The sequence below is a fragment of the Daphnia magna genome, linkage group LG1 (assembly GCF_020631705.1).
Source record: "Daphnia magna isolate NIES linkage group LG1, ASM2063170v1.1, whole genome shotgun sequence".
Lineage (NCBI taxonomy): Eukaryota > Metazoa > Arthropoda > Branchiopoda > Diplostraca > Daphniidae > Daphnia > Daphnia magna.
In genome coordinates this window covers 6299066-6317573 of record NC_059182.1, presented here as the reverse complement: position 1 = coordinate 6317573, position 18508 = coordinate 6299066, and the positions used below count along the sequence as shown (strand labels likewise).

The 18508-nt window shown below is 39.2% G+C and overlaps 3 protein-coding genes and 2 long non-coding RNA genes across 9 annotated transcripts; 3 read left to right on the top strand and 2 right to left on the bottom strand.

Moving 5' to 3' along the window:
• The first annotated feature begins 186 nt into the window (after positions 1 to 186).
• On the top strand, positions 187 to 2157 carry LOC116925637 (procathepsin L). 2 transcript variants are annotated; one of them, XM_032932381.2, is made up of 7 exons: positions 187 to 342; positions 637 to 757; positions 819 to 968; positions 1027 to 1215; positions 1284 to 1475; positions 1531 to 1696; positions 1761 to 2157. In XM_032932381.2, the coding sequence occupies exons 2-7, from the start codon at positions 656 to 658 to the stop codon at positions 1967 to 1969; spliced, it is 1008 nt and encodes a 335-aa protein (XP_032788272.2). In that variant the 5' UTR covers positions 187 to 342; positions 637 to 655; the 3' UTR covers positions 1970 to 2157. The 2 variants fall into 2 exon arrangements, with proteins under 2 accessions (XP_032788272.2, XP_045027370.1); XM_045171435.1 differs by having other exon boundaries at positions 235 to 342; positions 618 to 757.
• LOC116925650 lies at positions 2001 to 2967 on the bottom strand. The gene is made up of 2 exons (XR_004395653.2): positions 2783 to 2967; positions 2001 to 2709 (listed from the first exon to the last, which is right to left on the bottom strand). It is a non-coding gene; the product is annotated as an uncharacterized LOC116925650 (long non-coding RNA).
• A 123-nt stretch (positions 2968 to 3090) lies between these two features.
• Positions 3091 to 6960, top strand: LOC116925632 (coatomer subunit gamma-2). Its single transcript, XM_032932379.2, is given in 14 exon segments — positions 3091 to 3232; positions 3394 to 3527; positions 3586 to 3813; positions 3871 to 4037; positions 4099 to 4228; positions 4296 to 4544; positions 4620 to 4808; positions 4871 to 5110; positions 5112 to 5399; positions 5477 to 5842; positions 5908 to 6082; positions 6257 to 6351; positions 6419 to 6656; positions 6733 to 6960. Coding segments are annotated over 14 exon segments (2676 nt in total). The 5' UTR covers positions 3091 to 3192; the 3' UTR covers positions 6870 to 6960.
• A 965-nt stretch (positions 6961 to 7925) lies between these two features.
• Positions 7926 to 8892, top strand: LOC116925642. The gene is made up of 3 exons (XR_004395639.2): positions 7926 to 8096; positions 8523 to 8592; positions 8668 to 8892. It is a non-coding gene; the product is annotated as an uncharacterized LOC116925642 (long non-coding RNA).
• Positions 8893 to 11583: 2691 nt separating this feature from the next.
• Positions 11584 to 16897, bottom strand: LOC116925607 (leucine--tRNA ligase, cytoplasmic). 4 transcript variants are annotated; one of them, XM_032932373.2, is made up of 18 exons: positions 16686 to 16896; positions 16208 to 16508; positions 16020 to 16143; positions 15792 to 15961; positions 15485 to 15729; positions 15184 to 15409; positions 14952 to 15124; positions 14665 to 14837; positions 14468 to 14606; positions 14100 to 14404; positions 13796 to 14036; positions 13538 to 13738; positions 13296 to 13450; positions 12760 to 13193; positions 12485 to 12697; positions 12186 to 12420; positions 11931 to 12127; positions 11584 to 11835 (listed from the first exon to the last, which is right to left on the bottom strand). In XM_032932373.2, exons 2-18 carry the CDS (start codon positions 16493 to 16495, stop codon positions 11830 to 11832), a joined length of 3525 nt encoding a protein of 1174 aa, XP_032788264.2. In that variant the 5' UTR covers positions 16496 to 16508; positions 16686 to 16896; the 3' UTR covers positions 11584 to 11829. The 4 variants fall into 4 exon arrangements, with proteins under 4 accessions (XP_032788264.2, XP_032788248.2, XP_032788238.2 ...); XM_032932357.2 differs by lacking the exon at positions 11584 to 11835 and having other exon boundaries at positions 11858 to 12127; positions 16696 to 16897; XM_032932347.2 differs by lacking the exon at positions 11584 to 11835 and having other exon boundaries at positions 11858 to 12127.
• Positions 16898 to 18508: the final 1611 nt, after the last annotated feature.

Sequence of the window (18508 nt, the reverse complement as noted above, 5' to 3'; positions counted from 1 at the left end):
TTGTTGCTGCTCTTACACAGAGTTGCCTTCGAATTTCTTATAGTTAATTTATAAGTTCTAACAAAGTTGAATCCTTATAAATACTCTTACTAATTCTTTAAGGCTATCGATGGTAATTGAAATTTTTTATACCGTTAGTTTTCACCTATTTTGCGTATTTTACGTCGGCAAGTACGGCAGCCAAAAATATTATTCGATTAAATAATTATAAGGAACCCGGCAACCCCGCTATGTGGTAGTTGTATAAAGAAGTGAAGACAAATCTGATTGTTCATTTACGTCGCAGTTTTCGTCACGGTCTGAATTGGAGAAATAAAAGTTTGGTTACACTTTATACATCTGGTAAATACAAAGTTTTAAAATTTCTTGTATTTATAAGTCATGAGTCTTAAAGTTTATGGTTGATACAGTGAGGAATTCTTCAATCCATGTATGACAATATGCGTCATGTGAACCTTTCTTTGTTTATAAGAGTTTACAGTTTGTTCAAGGGGTATAATAAACAGAGGGATAAATTGTAGTAGAAAATCAGATATGCTAAACTTACATATTCTTAGTGGAAATGTCGTCGCGATTTTTAAAAATCCTGCCATTCCATTGTTCTCCAATTACAGTGATGATCTAATTTGTTTCCAGATCTGTGATAATATACATAATGAAGAATCTGGCTCTTGCCATTCTCCTGTCCATTTCTCTTGGAATGGTTACAGCTGTTTCTGTGAACAAGCTTTTTGCAGATGAATGGAATCTGTTCAAGGTGGGTTGGACTCATTTGTATCATTATTAAACATTCTAACATCAATTTCTTTTGTGAATAGAATATTCATTCTAAGTCATACACAGAATTTGAAGAGAAATTTCGCCAAAAGGTGTATATGGAGAATCGTCACAAAATTGCACGTCATAATGCTAGATTTCACAAAGGAGAAGTATCTTTTACCATGGAAATGAACCACTTTGGTGACCTGGTATTATTCCACCAGTTTTTCAGTTAACAAAAAATCACATGTTGTTTTCCTATTACAGCTTCATCATGAATTTGTTGCAGTTGTAAATGGTTTTAAGGGAAAAAATTTCACCAAATCTGGTGAGGGGGTTTTCTTCATGGAACCAGCCAATGCAGCAATTCCTGATTCTGTTGACTGGCGTACGGAAGGTGCTGTCACCCCCGTTAAGGATCAAGGCCAATGCGGATCTTGTTGGTCCTTTTCTGCTGTAATGACTAATTTTGGTTTTTCTGTAATGCTCAATACTTGATCCACGATATTTTTATTTATTTTAAGACTGGTGCGCTTGAAGCTCAGAATTTCCGAAAAACTGGACAACTGGTTTCTTTGAGTGAGCAAAATCTGATCGACTGCAGTGGCAAATATGGGAATGAAGGCTGTAATGGTGGACTTATGGATCAAGCTTTCCAGTACATCAAGGATAACAAAGGCATCGATACCGAGGAATCGTATCCATACGAAGCTGAGGTACTTCGTTTCAGCGTTAGATTAAGATGCGTCATCATTTAAATTTAATTTTTAGGACGATACATGCCGTTACAATCCCAAAACCCGTGGAGCTGTTGACAATGGCTTTGTGGACATCCCCTCCGGCAATGAAGCTAAGCTAATGGCGGCGCTGGCAAGTGTTGGTCCGGTGTCGATTGCCATTGACGCTTCCCACGAATCATTTCAGTTTTATTCTGCAGGTATCAATAGGAGCTTACGCTTATCATTCACTAAAACGTGTATACATATTTAATTCTTGTGTAGGTATTTATTATGAGCCCGAATGTTCTAGCGATGATCTGGATCACGGAGTTTTGGTAGTTGGATATGGAAAAGATAAAGCTGGTAAAGATTATTGGCTCGTAAAGAATTCCTGGAGTGAAAAGTGGGGAGACAAGGGCTACATCAAGATCGCCCGTAATAGAAAGAATCACTGTGGAGTCGCCACCGCTGCCAGCTATCCACTGGTGTAAAAAGCTAGCGGAGGAGATGCTCAACGTATGGTTTTTCGTATTTTTGTCTTTATCCATCCTGTTCCCATCGAATCCGTTTTAAACCAAATTTTTTAACCCTTTTCCTCGGCATTCTTGAAATGGAGAAGCTGTTGATTATTTTCTGAAGAAAACCTAGAACCTGTATGAATAAACTCCTTGACGGATAATTGCGTGTTGCAGTTCCATAATTACGGACATTTTTGTTTTTTCCATTAGCTAGATATTGGTATTGAACGGTGCTCATAACACGAACGGTTGAAATGTTTTCTTGTACTAGTTGGTAGTAAGTAATCGACTAAAAATCGGGTGAGCAAAGTAGTTCGAAAATTTAATTCATCTGTATAGCCGTTTAGGACTATTCGCGATATACAACCGTCTGCGTTTGGCAGACTGAATTCTGAATTAAACAAAAAACGTCAATAAGCTTACATATTTATAGAGCATCGTTAGAGTCCCTAAATACAGTTCAAAATCTGATCTTAATAACAGAGACATGGTCATAGAAAATTCTGAGAACTGGTATAATGGTCAATACAAATACACCGAAAAATACCTAGATCCCTAGATGGCACATTTCGCAACAAGGTATTCCTAGAAAAGGGGAAAAGTACTTGAACTTAAAGCTCTAGAACTTTTCCTTTAATTGCTAAGTGTAATCCCAAAGGAAAACGTGGTTATGTTGCCACGTAGTTGGGTGATTTTTATGCTGAAAATAGGCTCTGTAGAATTTACGAGAAAAAGTAATAATTGTTCTGCATTATTTCATGATTTTAGAAAAATCAAAATACGTACCAAGAACTTCTCTGGCTCTCGCTCTCACAGCACCTTCCCCAGATTATCATCGATACTTTATGTCCATCATAATCCAAAGAATCAACATTTTTATTCAATTAATTAAATGTTAATTTTGTTTTTCTTCATAACAAACTCATGAAACTGAAGCAAAAGCAAATCATTAATTTGCATTATCGTTAGATGAGAGAACAAAATTAGAAATCACCCTGTTTGAATGGGGTATGTCAAAGAAAAACAGCAGTGGCTGTTGGGGAGACAACTCACTGCAGCGGTGCCAGCGGATCAGCCGTTGCAAGTTCAGCAGACAAGATACTCTCCATTTTTGACACAGAAGCAGATGCAGATCCGATAGTGACGTGGAAGACGTTTAAGGAGCCGGCCAATTTTTTGCTTCAATTGAGTTTAAAATGATGGGAATGAAGCGCGATAAAAAAGATGAAGAAGATGGTATGTTGTGAAATCTAAAATTTTCTTTTACAGTTTGACTGACGTGATCGAGTTCCTTAACGTTCATTAACCTACTAATCATAAGAACTGGCTGTCAATTTTTTTGTTTCATAATGTGCTGTTATAAATTAAAGGGTTTTTTATATCTTTATTTTAAACAGCTAGTGGAGGAAATCCATTCCACAATGTGGAGAAAACTGCAGTTCTTCAGGAAGCCAGAATTTTTAATGAGACACCAGTAAAAGCACGAAGATGTACTCATGTTTTGACCAAGATACTTTACCTTATTAATCAGGTAAGAAACAGATAACTTAATGCTATAGTACCACTTAAATTCTACAACATGTTTACAGGGTGAAATACTTGGAACAACTGAAGCAACAGAGGCATTCTTTGCTATGACCAAACTTTTCCAGTCTAAAGATGTTGTTTTGCGTCGAATGGTGTATCTTGGCATCAAAGAGCTGGCAATGATAGCTGAGGATGTTATTATTGTTACATCAAGCTTAACTAAAGATATGACAGGAAAAGAAGATACTTATCGTGCACCAGCAATTCGTGCCTTAACAGCTATCACTGATGTAAAACACTAATGTTAATTCATGATGTGTCCCTAGTCAACTGGATTTTTTTTTTAGAACACAATGCTTCAAGCCATTGAGAGGTACATGAAACAAGCCATTGTTGACAAATCACCAGCCGTGAGCAGCGCAGCATTGGTTAGCAGTCTTCATCTTTTCAAAACAGCACCGGAAGTCATCAAGCGCTGGGTAAACGAAGCCCAAGAAGCACTGAATTCCGACAAGTATGTTATACGCATGCATCGCTTCTAGAACATTTTTATTGTTTTTCTTCTTCCCTTTTAGTGTCATGGTTCAGTACCATGGCTTGGGTCTTCTCTATCAAATCCGTAAGACCGATCGCTTGGGCGTTACCAAGCTAGTGGCTAAGCTAACCAAAATGCCGCTGAAGTCACCTTATGCAGCTTGTCATTTGGTACTTATCATTATTAACATTAAGTATTTCAGTGAATTGTGTTAGTTATCTTGTTATCCTGTTACAGATTCGTATGGTTTGCAAACTTATTGAAGAAGAGGAAAGTGCTGGTGGAGAAGTAACAACTTTGATGGATTACCTCGAATCGTGTCTACGGCACAAATCTGAAATGGTTATCTATGAAGCGGCTCACGCAATTGTAAACCTTCGTCGAACCGGTCCTCGCGAATTAGCTCCGGCTATCTCGGTGCTACAGCTCTTCTGCTCGTCACCAAAACCAGCGTTACGTTTTGCTGCCGTACGGACGCTATCAAATGTATGTGTTGATTAATCCATTTTAGAATTTTTGTTTCTTTCCATTTGTTTTCATTCTGAAACTTAACTTGCGTAGGTCGCAATGACGCATCCTGCTGCTGTCACAGCGTGCAATTTAGATTTGGAGAACCTTATCACGGATTCAAATCGTTCGATTGCCACGTTGGCCATTACAACTTTGTTGAAAACTGGAGGAGAAGCGTCAGTTGACAGGCTGATGAAACAGATTGCCTCATTTGTCTCCGAAATTTCTGACGAATTTAAGGTTCATTTACTTCTGCTTCCAAACATATACGTAAATTTCAACGGTTTTTGCTATCGAAATAGGTGGTAGTTGTTGAAGCCATAAGATCGCTAGGATTAAAATATCCTCGCAAGCACAGTACGTTGATGAGCTTCCTGTCGGGAATGCTGCGTGATGAGGGTGGACTCGAGTACAAAGCCTCAATCGCCGATACTATTATCGCTATCGTAGAAGACAATCCGGATGCCAAAGAAGCTGGTTTAACTCATTTATGTGAGTTTATTGAAGATTGTGAGCACACAAGTCTAGCCGTGCGCATCCTTCCATTTGCTTGGTCGTGAAGGACCACGCACTAAACAGCCTTCTAAATATATCCGATTTATATACAATCGCGTCATCTTGGAGAATGCTGCTGTTCGAGCAGCTGCTGTATCAGCGCTGTCTCATTTTGGTGCAACATGCGAAGACCTGTTGCCAAATATTTTAGTACTGCTTCAGCGAAGCCAAATGGATACTGACGACGAAGTGCGTGATCGGGCTACATACTTTTATTCTGTCCTATCTCGCAAACAAGCAGCTCTGAACAGCCAATATATCTTGGAAGGCCTACAAGTATGTATCTATTCTTAAAGATAATGCACACGAAAAAATTTTTAACGAGGATAATTTGTTACAATTTTTCTTCAAAGGCTTCTCTTGTGACGCTCGAAAAAGCTTTACTGAATTATGTTCAGCACCCATCGGAGGCACCATTTGACCTCAAATCAGTTCCACTGGCACCAGTAATCGAAGAACGACATGTTGCCCCTACTGGGCAGTTAGATGGTGGAGGTTCACGAGCGACTCCGGCCAGTGTCGCTGCTCCGACGGCTACCCGTCTGCCAGCCACTGCTACTCGCCAAGATGTCTACATTGAGAAGCTTAGCGCCATTCCACAGTTTGATTCGTTTGGACCACTGTTTAAGAGCTCTGCCCCAGCTGAGTTGACTGAATCGGAAACCGAATATGTTGTACGTTGCGTGAAGCATACCTACGCTCAGCATATGGTTCTGCAGGTACAGTAGATATGTAATGATGCTATTTTATGAATTAGTTTTTCTTAATGTCTTTCTTTGGACAGTTTGATTGCACGAACACCCTAAGTGACCAGCTGCTGGAGAACGTAAACGTCGCGGTTGAGGCACCAGAAGGCTTTGATATTCTCGTGTCCATTCCGTGTGACAAATTGGAATATAGTGTCCTAGGGACTTGCTACGTGGCTTTGTCTCTTCCCGAATCAGTCCTCTCCAGTACAGGTATATTTCCATTCCTAGGTTAAGATAGCGTAAAACAAACGACAAAATCAAAGCACAAAAGGAAAAGATGCAATCAAGATCGAAATAGCAAACGACGAGCAAACAAATGAACAAATAACAGGATACCATCGTCTACCCTTCCATTTATTAATTTATTATTTAACACCCTTACAGGAACTTGCAGTGCCACTTTGAAATTTACAGTTAAAGATTGCGATCCAACTACAGGCCAACCAGATTCGGATGACGGCTACGAGGATGACTACGTTGTAAGAATCGCATTAAATTACTATAATTGATTTATTACCCTTATTAATCTCCGAGCTTCGTTTTTAGCTGGAAGATGTTGAGATTGGAGTTTCTGATCACATTCAGCGAGCTGCTAAAGCTTCATTTGGCACGGCATGGGAGGAAATGGGTTCTACCAATGAATTGCAGGAAACTTTCTCGTTACCTGCTATCCGTACATTGGACGAGGCTGTCCGCAATATCATATCTTTCCTTGGCTTGCAGCCTTGTGAGTGGTCAGACAAAGTGCCCGAAGGAAAGAGCGCCCATACACTTTTACTTTCAGGTACAACACATAGTTTTGTTGGTGACAAAATATTGCCATTGTAAAGAATAGGCTAACGGAGAGTTGTTTGTTACAGGAGTTTTTCGTGGTGGGTTTGAGGTATTAGTAAGATCTAAACTAGCCCTTTCGCCAGAAGGAGGTGTCACCATGCAGTTATCCGTACGGTCTGGAGATGCGGAGGTATCCGAGTTGGTAGCTTCCGCCGTGGGTTAAAAATTATTCGAGGAGGTTTCATACTTTACCCAGTCGTGCCCACTTTTTACTTATGGAATAGATTGGTCAATAAACTGCAGTTAGCGCATTGTTTCACTCGCTTGGTGATCTTGTGTTCCTCAGGTGATTTTTTTTTCTGATTTCTGCCATGACTTCCATCGGCATGCGGTCATTGGACCCCCCAACAGTGGCCCCCGAGGGTACCCCGACACTAGGCCCCCCCCCCCCCTAAAATTAATTCAATCGAAGGGGCTGTCGCAGTGGCAGTCGAAACCAGTCCCCTTGTCAGTGATTTAGTTGAACGTTGTTATTTCAGCCATTTGTGAGCTAATTTTATGGAAGGCTTTTATTTCTGGTTTTGGAATATCGAATCTTGCTGCTACTATTGTTTGTAGGTTGTGTTCATTTTTAGCAATTGGTTTGTAACGTAACGACGTACGTGTAATGTAACAAACGAACCGGAACTACTGTCGGGTGGGATGGTGTCGGGGTACCCTCGGGACTGATAGGGGGTGCACTGTCGCCTTCCCCTTGAATCCCCTCTTCTCCATTCATTTGAGGAACTTTGAAAAGATACTGCACTGCCATCTACTGAAATCTATTTCAGTAATTAATCCTTTTGAATTTTTGTTTAAAAAATTGGCACTTTGTTTTCGTTTGATTTTTGTACAAAAAGTCAGGCTTAAAAATTCGGGTTTGATTCGAAATCAACGTTAAATTTGGATAATGCCATCTGATTTTGTCGAATTCAATGAGATGTCGTCTTTCGCAAATTTTTACAAAAGTCGGAAGGCTATACCCTTCCCACTTTTTCATTTTTGGTCAAATTTTTAATTTTGATTAAAATACATGATTTTGATTCAGAATTGAATGATAATCACGGAAATCAAGTTTTATTTTTAATTTGACCTTAAGTTTTTTAATAAAACGTAAAAAACAGAGTATGTTGGGAACTTCGCGAAGACCGGGAGCAGTTGATGTTGAGTTCTAAGGGCAACTTTTTTTGTACAAAAAGTGGGGTTTAATTACTGAAATAGATTTCGATAGATGGCAGTGCAGATACAGATGGCAAATGGCAGTGCAGATGCAGATGGCAAATCGCAGATAGGCAATGCATCTTAGGTTTTTTTTATTCCGATCTAGCTACGTCACTGGTCATTCGTCTGAAGTCCGCCACCTTCATTGTCAAAGCAGCATGGGTCACCACGAATCATCTTCCGTTGCCTGGTTTTATAAAATCTTTTATTACTTTAATATGTCTTTTTGTAATTCCTTGGCCCATGACTAACCAACAAAGAAACGGCCTTTCTCACGTTAATTTTACCAATTTTTATATCGTACATTTAGTTGATTATAGAAAACATCTTGCCATCCACACGAATGCATTTGTCTGATGTGATCGTGTAAACATGCTAATCCGTTTTGCCGCTGGCCAAAGCGTTTTTGTAAAATTTTGTATCTTTTCATTTAAAATTATCTCATACAAGCATTCTGGCATGTGTTAGGCAATAGGGTACAGGAATGGCATGGTCCCATTTGGGTGTTGAGCCTGACCTACACCTTCTGTCATTGAAACTGTTTGTCGATGTTATAGCTTTGGCATTATGAAGTATTTTGTTCATCTATTTGTTCTTGTTTTATTTTTTTGCCTAGGTGTTGAAACAAGTAATAACATGGAGGTGGAGTGTCGATTTGGGACTTAATTTTTCATCTGTTGAACGAGGTGGAAAAACAGGGATTGATAAGAATGGGAAGAAAAAATCATCATTAACACCTCAACTCTTGTTATTTTGTTTAGGTGCCGGGACCAACAATTTTATTCCCGCACATCGTTGGATTTCTGGGATGGTAGCTGTTGTTGCAGGACACTTTCCTTAGATTATTGGTGAGGTTCCAGAAAGCAGTGTTCCACAAGCAAGAATATAATTTATGGGCCATCAACACAATATAGATTGTTTAACTCTGTTTTCTTGCCTTGATGGTGAAATTGAATTATATTGGAATATAAAAGTTTTTGAAGCTATTTGCCTACTAGTGAGAAAGCATATGTGAAGAGTTGCTGAAATGTGTGAACAGAGTAACATACAAAACTTGGATTGAATTCAACAAAACTACTTTGAGTTTGTATTTGGAGTTTTTGGCAAGATAATGGCCATCAATGTTGAGAATTGGAAATGCAAATCTTAATTACATGTTGACTACTTCTTGCCTATAGATTACTAAATGATAATTTAAGTTGGCATATCTTGAAATTGGTGTTTTCTTAAATCCTAAAATTCAATACACAAAGATATAAATGGAATTGGTTTTGTATTATCCCACCTCCACCCACAATTCCACCACTGTTTTACATTACAGATACATAAATCAGACTTTATACAATAAATACAATACAATACATACATACATGCATATAACACAAACACTTAAGTTAACCCGTTGGCTGCCAAGCCATTACAACCCGTAGGTTGTTTTTCTACATTCGCTACGCATCGTTTCAGAGGGATCCGATGAAAAGGGGACTTGTCCGAAGACAAGTCCGGGCTGACTTGATGATGGAGACCTTTACGGGAATGCACACCCCAGGTACTCCACCATCGCATCGACAAGGGGAAGTCCCTACTGGTGCATTGCCTACGGCGCCCTAAGGCGCAAGGCGACTGTCCCACCCCATGGGTGATCAACCATGAGGCAGAACAGCGCCGCCGGTCCCTACAACTAAAAAAAAAGGGGAGCAAAATGGGTGGCAGCCAACGGATTAACTTTAAACGTACACTATACAACAATACAAAACAAAACAAAATACTTAAAATACCAAAAACGCGAGATTCCACGATGAGGCGAAGACGGGCGCGAGCAAAGACGATGAGCTCGATGACAGTGAGGCAAAGACGATCAGCTTGAAGGCGATGAGTCGAAGACGGTGAAGCAAAGACGGCGAGGTGAAGATGGCGAGGTGAAGATGGCGAGGCGAAGACGGCGAGGCGAAGACGGGGAGGCGAAGATGGCGAGGCGAGGACGGCGAGGCGAGGACGGCGAGGCGAGGACGGCGAGGACGATGAGGCAAAAATTAGGGGAAGAACAAAGCTCATTTCTTTGTCATTTCCAATCTGTATAGGAAAAAAAAGGAAAGAAATCAGATGAAAGAACAATAGAATAATCATGGTCACCGTCACTGACAAACTCTTACAAAAAAAGAAAAGAAATAAAATTAGCTAAAAGGAAAACAAAATCACTACATGGCAATAGGTCAGTTTCCCATTGGCAATCTACTTGTAACACTAACGACGATATAATTATTTAACGAACGATCGTGTTATTGAGCTTTTTTAATCAAATAAAGATTCTAAAAGTCTGGAGGGAAAGTCTACTTCATATTAGTCATATGGGGAATTAAAAGGTGAAAAATATTACTAATTCCATTAGTCATTCTCCAAATAAATGTGCAACTATCAGATGTCTTAAATAATTAGAACACCCAGTGAGTTTGGGTTTGCAAACAGCCCACTAAACCCTTTGGGGTCAATTGACAATCTTTTGCGAGGAACTAATTTCATTTGAAAGCAATGGTCCCTTGGTAAAATTACTAATTTTATATTTGTCTTCCATGCTCTAGAGAGGAACAAAGAGACGTTTAAAGTAAAACTGAAACTAAAGATTAAATTTCACAAGAACATGAGTACTTTTTCTTGGTTGCAAATCTTGCAATCTAAGCCCAACTTTACTATGCCTTGTTTACAAGCTGCCATAGTGCCATCTAACTGATTCTAACTAATAATCTAAAAAAATAACGCCAGCCTTATAGTTATGGTCATTTTCAACTTACTTGAGGCTGGAAACGCACAAAAACAATGATAAAATGCACAAAATTGACAAAGCTAAGGTGGTTGTAATGTTTTGTCCGCCATTACAGGCATAGCAGACGAGCCCCCGAAGGTGTTGTTCAACTCTATGGATTTCATTCAAAATTAATGAAATAATACATTTTAAGAGTATCGAACTCGTGACCTCCGCGTTATTAGGACTGCGCTTCAACCTACTGATCTAACATGCCTATTACTTTTTATCTGTTATAGGGTACGGAACGCTAAAGTACCACCCTTTTTTCAGCAACTCGGTAGGGCCATTTATATATTTTTTTGCTGAAATTAATCAACAACCGTTCAACGAACAAGGAATAAAACAAATTTCTAAAAAAATCAAGTTATACGCCATCTAGCGGCCATTAACCAAACTTTTAGGAATCCATTATTGATTATTTTCAGCAAAATAAATAAGGCCTTACCCAAGTTGCTGAAAAAAGGGGTAAATTCATTCCGCATTCCGAAAATTTCCACTAGATGCCTATAAAAAAGCAAAAAAGGGTTTCGAATCTTTCGGTAAACTAGATGTCACTGATGTGTCCGTACCCATTTTTCTATTTTGTTGCCAAATTTTAAATTGTGCTTAAAATACATGATTTCCATTTAGAATTGAATGAAAATCTTGAAATCAAGTTGATTTTTCCATTTTAATAAACTTGTCTCCGAAATGCTGCCATCTAGTGGCAACAAAAACATACAACTAACTTTGAATCTGGCTTCAATAGCTTCGTAATTTGTGATCGTGTTTCTCTAGGGAACGCGACAGGGGACCCCGAAGGGTACCCCGACAGTAGCCCCCCCCCCTTTTGCAGGGGGGGCTACAGTCGGCGAAGAAAGCGACACCAGTCCAGCTTATGACATGTTGCGTAATTGGTTTAATATATTATGAAAAGTTTTCAAATCGCTTCCAATTGCAACGCATGTCATACTTGCGTGTGAACGCCATTCTGCTCCTCCCGTAGAACTGCATTTACCACAACCCAAGGCCCACTACATAACCCTTCGGGACCTTTACACCACCGATTTAATTGCGACATTTTCATTTTATAAACCTTTTTGTCTATCGGCAACTTCGCAAACATCGGAAGCAGTTCATTTTAAACCTATCAAATCAAAAACAGTTTGTCATTTTAGAACACATTTATAGTAATAATTCCATTTCTGAAATCAGTTCAAACATGTTGGAAATTTACGCAACTATGTATGTTAAACTTGACCCGATGTCAACTTGCGTTCCATTTTCTTCTACTGCAACAGTTTTATTTTCAAGATTCACGAGGAAGGTATGAGTCTCAGTAAGCCTAATCTTGCCCCTTTCCAAATCGTCACATGTAGGAATTTTTCTCGGTCCAAGAACAGGATCTTGGTAGCGCCAGAGGCTAACTCGTTTGGGATCTAAAAAAGAAAACATGCATGTAAAAAGCATTAGATGACCTATTAACAGTAAAGGTACCCTTAATTTGTTTATGATGTTTAACTAAACGACTGGCTAATTTGGCCGGCGTGTCTCCTTGCATTACTGCAAGCTTTACTTCAAATAAACCCGAAAGTGGTTGCGGGTTGAGGAAGTTGATGGAAACGCCAGGTTGATAACGGAAGGTAATGTGAGGGACGCCAGGTACACAGTCTTCTTTAATTTTTTCATCAGCAGTAGGATCATCTGAATACAGGACATTCAATCCTTCTAACTGCGCAAATTAGGTAATGCCAGGATTAGTGGACATTCAGTGATGGTTAGAAAGGTAAACTTACATCCAAAGTTGCGGTAAGATATTCAATGTTCTTCGTAATTACTTCCGCTTCGTTGAAGTCCATTGTCAAATTGAGGGCACGAATACCATGCTTGGCTACCTTTTCTTTTGCCACTTGAACGAAAGGCATAACTTTTTTCATAGATTTTTTCAACTCGGGTTTCGAGCTGAGTTCTGAGGATAGCCACTTGTTATCAGGCATAACCCCATCTTGCTGCAATGATTAAAAATAATAAGAAATCGATAATATCTAGGAATTATTATTTTTTTTCTTACGTTATATTTTTCTTGAAGAAGGGTCAAGATGATTGATTGCCAAGTAGGATAGCTTTTTGCAATCCAAACAGTGCCATGCGTGGGTTTCTCAGTTGGTACAATGGCACCTTTTTTGGCACCTTTCGAGGTAAGTGATGCTAAGTACGCTTTCATTCGCAAACGGAATTCATGAGCAGCCTGGTCCAGATACGCGCCGGCGCTGATCAGAACGCTATCATATTCAGGAACAGACGGCCACTGGCATTTCAATATGCTTTCTTTACGACCAAGCAACTGCCATACATGTTCCGCAATATGTGGGCAAATGGGTGAGAGAATAACAGCTTGGGTTTCGATGTATTTGAGTATTAACTTTTTATGCATATTGCCCATGCTTATTTCTCTGTAAGTGTCCCGGATTGCTTGGTATTCGAAAAATCCCGTGCGAAGGGCCTCTAAACAAAATAAAAACAAATAGCAATAACACAAATAAATAAATAATACAAATTTTAAAAGATTTTTACTTGGTTCTGGACTTAAGAAAAACTTAACAGTACCTTTGAAAAGCATGCGGTCATAGTTCTGATTTGTTTCGGTAACTTTCAGGTTCATCTCATTGTCAAACACTTGGTCATTAAACGTGTATTCGGAATCTCTCAACTGATCAATCGTAGCAAGAGATTCTTTAACCCAATCGATTAAATTATAAAGCCTGAAAAATAAAATAATCTTTATGAATTTATCTGACAATTCAATATAACGTTACAGTAGTAACATAAAAGTTCCATGGTAGATTTACCTCAATATTCCGGCATCTGCCATAGCCTCAACGAAATTGGCATCTTCTACAGAATCACCCGAATCCGCCAAAGCTAACCTCATGCCGTCGGCGCTGAACTTTTCAATGGCTTCAGAAAGTGTCAAAAAATTACCAGTTGATTTTGACATTTTTTCAGAATTAAGAAGCAAATGCCCATTGGCTCGAATGGCTTGAGGCCACCTAGACTCAAAAATATTTCATAAGAACTATAATTGTGCATTATGTTTTATCAATTACCTATTTGGTTCATTCGGCCAGATTGCAACATGGTTGTACAGAAAGTAGGTCAAATGGTTGGGAACCAAATCCTTCCCAGAAACACGCAAGTCTACGGGGTACCAAAAATTGAACTCTCTCTTCATAATGCGTAGCTTTTCTTCAGGAATGGCAGTGGTAGGCAATTGTGCCTCTTTGAAGAAAATGTAATCCCAAACTTCAGGGGTCATTTGATCGGCTTTTATACCCAAGGTATTCTCTCCTACGAGTAAATGAATATTTTAAATTAAGAAAGTTTAAGACGGCTAGCCAAAAACTATGGTACCTGTTCCATCAAAAGTATTTCCCTGTAACAGATGCGCCACGGTGTAGTAGGCCATGTAAATAGTTGAATCTGAAAGCGATTCGATTAACCATTTTTCATCCCACGGCAATTTTGTGCCAAGCCCATATGTACGCGAACAAGCGTGCTCTTTGAGCCAGTCTAGAGTGGCAGCAAAATTTTTTCGTACTTCATCGTGATAAGTTTCAGTTTTCGCTAAAGCTTCTGTAGTGCGTTCTCTCCATGTCCCTTTGCCGTAATCAAGGTACCACTGGTCGCAAAGGGCAACCACGCATTCATCACCAGATCTATGTGCAGTATTTACTATGAATAACTTTCTAAAATTTAAAAAATAAATAAATACAACATGCCTCGAAATAATTGTTTTCTCTGGCTCCATGTAAACAACGGCTTGCGAAGCTTGAAACATTTCCTTTTGGATCACTTTCTTGACATCCTGCACTTTCTTCCCCTGATGAGGTCCAACGAGGAGAATGCCGTCATAAAACCCTGTCACAATTATTTGTTAGTTTACCACGGTCTTTACAATCGCTGTGAAACGCTATACCTTTCAAGTAAACAAGTTCTTTTGCCTCCAGAAGTTTATCTTTATCATTTTGACTCTGGATTTTAAAGCGATCGCAAGCGTATACCGCACTCAGATTCCCTAGCTCAGGTACTTCTACAATAGGAACAGGCTCAAACGGTAAAACCATTTCATCCTTGATTCCGTATTTTTCCCTGCGGGTAAAAATGCAAAATTTAGGAAAAAAACAAACAAACCTATATATGTTTTAATTAATAAATGTGCAAGAAAACGAAGTTGACAAAACAGTATGCACATTAAAAGTTTACCTCAAAGCGGCCTTATTTTTCAAGTCTCGAAGAGCTGCGTAATCATCGGGTGAATCAGAGGGAACGCTAGTCACAATACCGGTTCCCTTATCCTCTTTGATTGTTAGCATTGGCAAAGCATAAATTGGACTGTAGCTGGAGAGAGGAGAGTGAAGTGCCGCACCTAGAATTTGCTGTAAAATGTAATGAAAAATTAAAAAGTGTAAAATCGAAAATTAAACTATAGACTTACTTCACCCTTGATTTTAGCCAAAACGGCAACCTTCCCTACATCTGCTGTTATTTTCTGGAACGACATGTTCAAAGCTGCTCGGTACGTGCAAACGAAAATTTCACCAGAATTCGTTTCAAAAACAATATAATCCATGTCTGGACGTAACCAACAGTTGGTTTGGCCGTACATAGTTTCCGGGCGAAGAGTGGCAGCTACCAAAAATATTGACTTCTTCTCAAAAGGCCTAAAAATCAAATCATATTAGTTATCCAACAAACAGGAAATAAAAATTGAAATAAAAATATAAATGGTTCATTACTCCAAGACTTTAGGCACAGGATCTAAGACTTTCATCTTGATCAGAGTGTACTCCATTGGACCAACGCCTTCACCGGATGCCCGGTCGTGATCCATACAGGGCTGGTCGTCCTTGGGCGAGAAAATCGTGTAGCGTTCACCAAATTGGATGTGCCCACGGTCTCGTAGGCGCAAAAACTGCCAACGTACGAAGCTATCGTAGAAGGGATTTGCGTCAGTCGTAATGAAAGATCGTCGCCAATCAACCTTATGGGTTTGAAAGCAAAACGTTAATGAGACACCCAATTCTACTGTAAAAGCAAACTTACATGTAGGCCTAGTTTCATTAAATCTCTTTTGGCCAACGGTGGGAAAAAATTTAGCCAATAAACAGCATCAGCAAAAGGTTTGATTTCTTCATCATTTAAACCAAGGCTTTGCATAATTTGCCATTGGTATTTAGCTGATCCTGATTTTGCCACTAGTTTGCTCTTTTTACCTATAACAGGCCAGTAAAAATGACAACAGTTGTAATTATAATCTAAATGTAGATATACCCTTTGATTTATCCTTAGGAATGGTGGCTTCCCTGACATCTTCTATGACTTCTTCAACTTTTTCTGGAAAATTGGGTGGAAATCCAAACTGTTCCATTTCCCTTTTGAGCTTGTCCGCACAAGCCTTCAAATAAAATAAAGGTAGATGCATCTGCTAAATTTTTTTTTCGTGTAATAGTTTAACTTACCTTAATTGGCATTCCTGTACAGTGAAATCCAAAAGGATACAAACACTTTTTCCCTTTCAATCGTTGGTATCCAACAGCAAGATCACATTTCATTAGGGTAAAAGTATGACCTAAATGCAACAACCCATTCATGTAAGGATATGGAAAGTTGACAAAGAATTTTTCCATGCTGGCTTCATCTTCAGGTGCATCTTCCTCAAATATCTTAGAATTTTCCCACTTTTCCTGGATAACTCTTTCAAGTTCCAGAAGAAAATCCACCTTGAAACGACCTTTTCTCTCAGTCATTTCTGACAAAGACCTGATGAAGAAAATTGTAATTTTTTATTTAATGAGAAAACTGTTCCATTTTCATATCAAGTACAAATTTCTTAGTTGTAAGTTCTAGGCGATGTTTAACTTTAAAAAAAAACGAGACATAATAACGAGCTGATCAATATATTTACTAAATCCTTAACCGGCTACAAGAAAATCTTACTTTCAATTACTGGTAAACGAAGAAGAACGTGGAAGGATTAATGATCACGGGGAAACGAAGTTGAGTAATCTTGCTGCAACCACGGAAACTGAGCAGACGACAGAGATGGAAAATGGTAAACCAAGCCGCAGTGACGCAAGGAGATGGGGGATGCAGTGGATATTTGCTATTTGCTCTTTGGTTTTTCACGAACTATGTTCCACACTTCCACGTGTCATGACGAGTTGACAACTATATGCGAGGCCGGAGACTTCTTTCCGATTAGTAGGGCTCGGTCCCGATTACTTGAGAATACTACCGGAAGGTACTGGCGCGATACACAAATGTGTTTTTCAGCCTTTTTTCAGCTTATCGCCAGTACCTTTCGGTAGTAAGCCGGGTTTCAGGTAATCGGTGCCGAGATTAGACTTTTAATTTTCTGAAAAAATTCCCTTAAATAAGGTCAGCATATATAACTTTTCCCTACACCCTATGGAGATTAAAGAAAAAGAAACGAAAAAATGTTGCAATTATGCAAAAGCATTAATATTCAGCACGCTTTCTGCAATTGGTGACAAAAAGAGACGTGAATGGAAAAATCAGCCCATAGTCGTTGCAGGGCTCAGCCACGATCAACTGTGATCGGGCTGCACGATCTACCCCTCCCCGAGAAACGGCATGATCGGGTCCGATCAGGTTGCCATTTTCCCACGGGTCGGGTCGAGTTCAGGTGGAAGACCCGGCGGCCGGCGCCATGTTGTAAAAATACGTTTTGAAGTTGCCATTTGAAAAAAGGTCCTGATTGATTACTGATAATCAATTACACTCTTAGCAATTTGAAAGTACTTTCGATTATGCTCAGTTGACAATCGATTCTTTATTTCTTTGTGATTGACATATATAACCCTATACCCCATATATAACCCCGCTACCTTCTACGATACCATTACTCACATCTTAAAGCAGCTCCCATTGTTATTCCCCCAACGGCCTTGCAACCAGACACAGGAGACTAGCAGATCCGCTTTGGGCGCAGCTCTTACACTCGGTTTTGGTATCAACAGATCGCCCGGAGGACGAATCACTGTTGTTCAAGCAAGTAGGCTTGATGTCGAACCAGGAATATTAGACGAACCAATCAAGAAAAAACCGAGTTTTCTCGAAAAATGGGGTTTCGGATATTTCACCATTCAGAAACCAGCCAATACTTTCTACCAAAGAATGGGAATTAAATGTTGCCAAAACTTAGTCTCCGTTGATCTTTTCCTACTAGGCGGACAAAATATGGACTTGACTAACCTTAACTTTTAATTGAAAGTTAGTGTGTCTAATTTAATTATTACGTCTCCCTAGGTTTTTGATATTGGAGTGGACAGTGATAGGGCCATGATGAAATCCATAGATTTAACAAGCGAATATCTTGCCCTTGGATGTAACCGCGGGAAAATCTTTGTCTTTTGTATGAAAATGAGAGATCTGGTTAGATTTTATTTTACGTTTAGAAATGAATTTTGTTAAAACAAAATGTGGTCAACGTGAAAAGCTTCACAAACTTATAGATGACCCGGCCTTATTGAATAGAGCAGTAAAACATCCTGCGTTGCGCGTTTTCCACAAATGCGAAAATCTCATTTGTGTCCAAGTTGGTCTGCTGCGGCTGCAGCGTCTTATGGAGAAACCATCTTCTTCACGTTAAAAATTAAGTTTTTATAACTATAATTTAGATTTCCCCCTTTTCTTCCTAGCAGTGGGTACCCTATTCATCTTTTCATTTCCCAATATTTTTTTCTAGCTCCAGTTCTATCTACTTTATTTTTATTTTATTTTTGTTTGTAAGTTGCTCG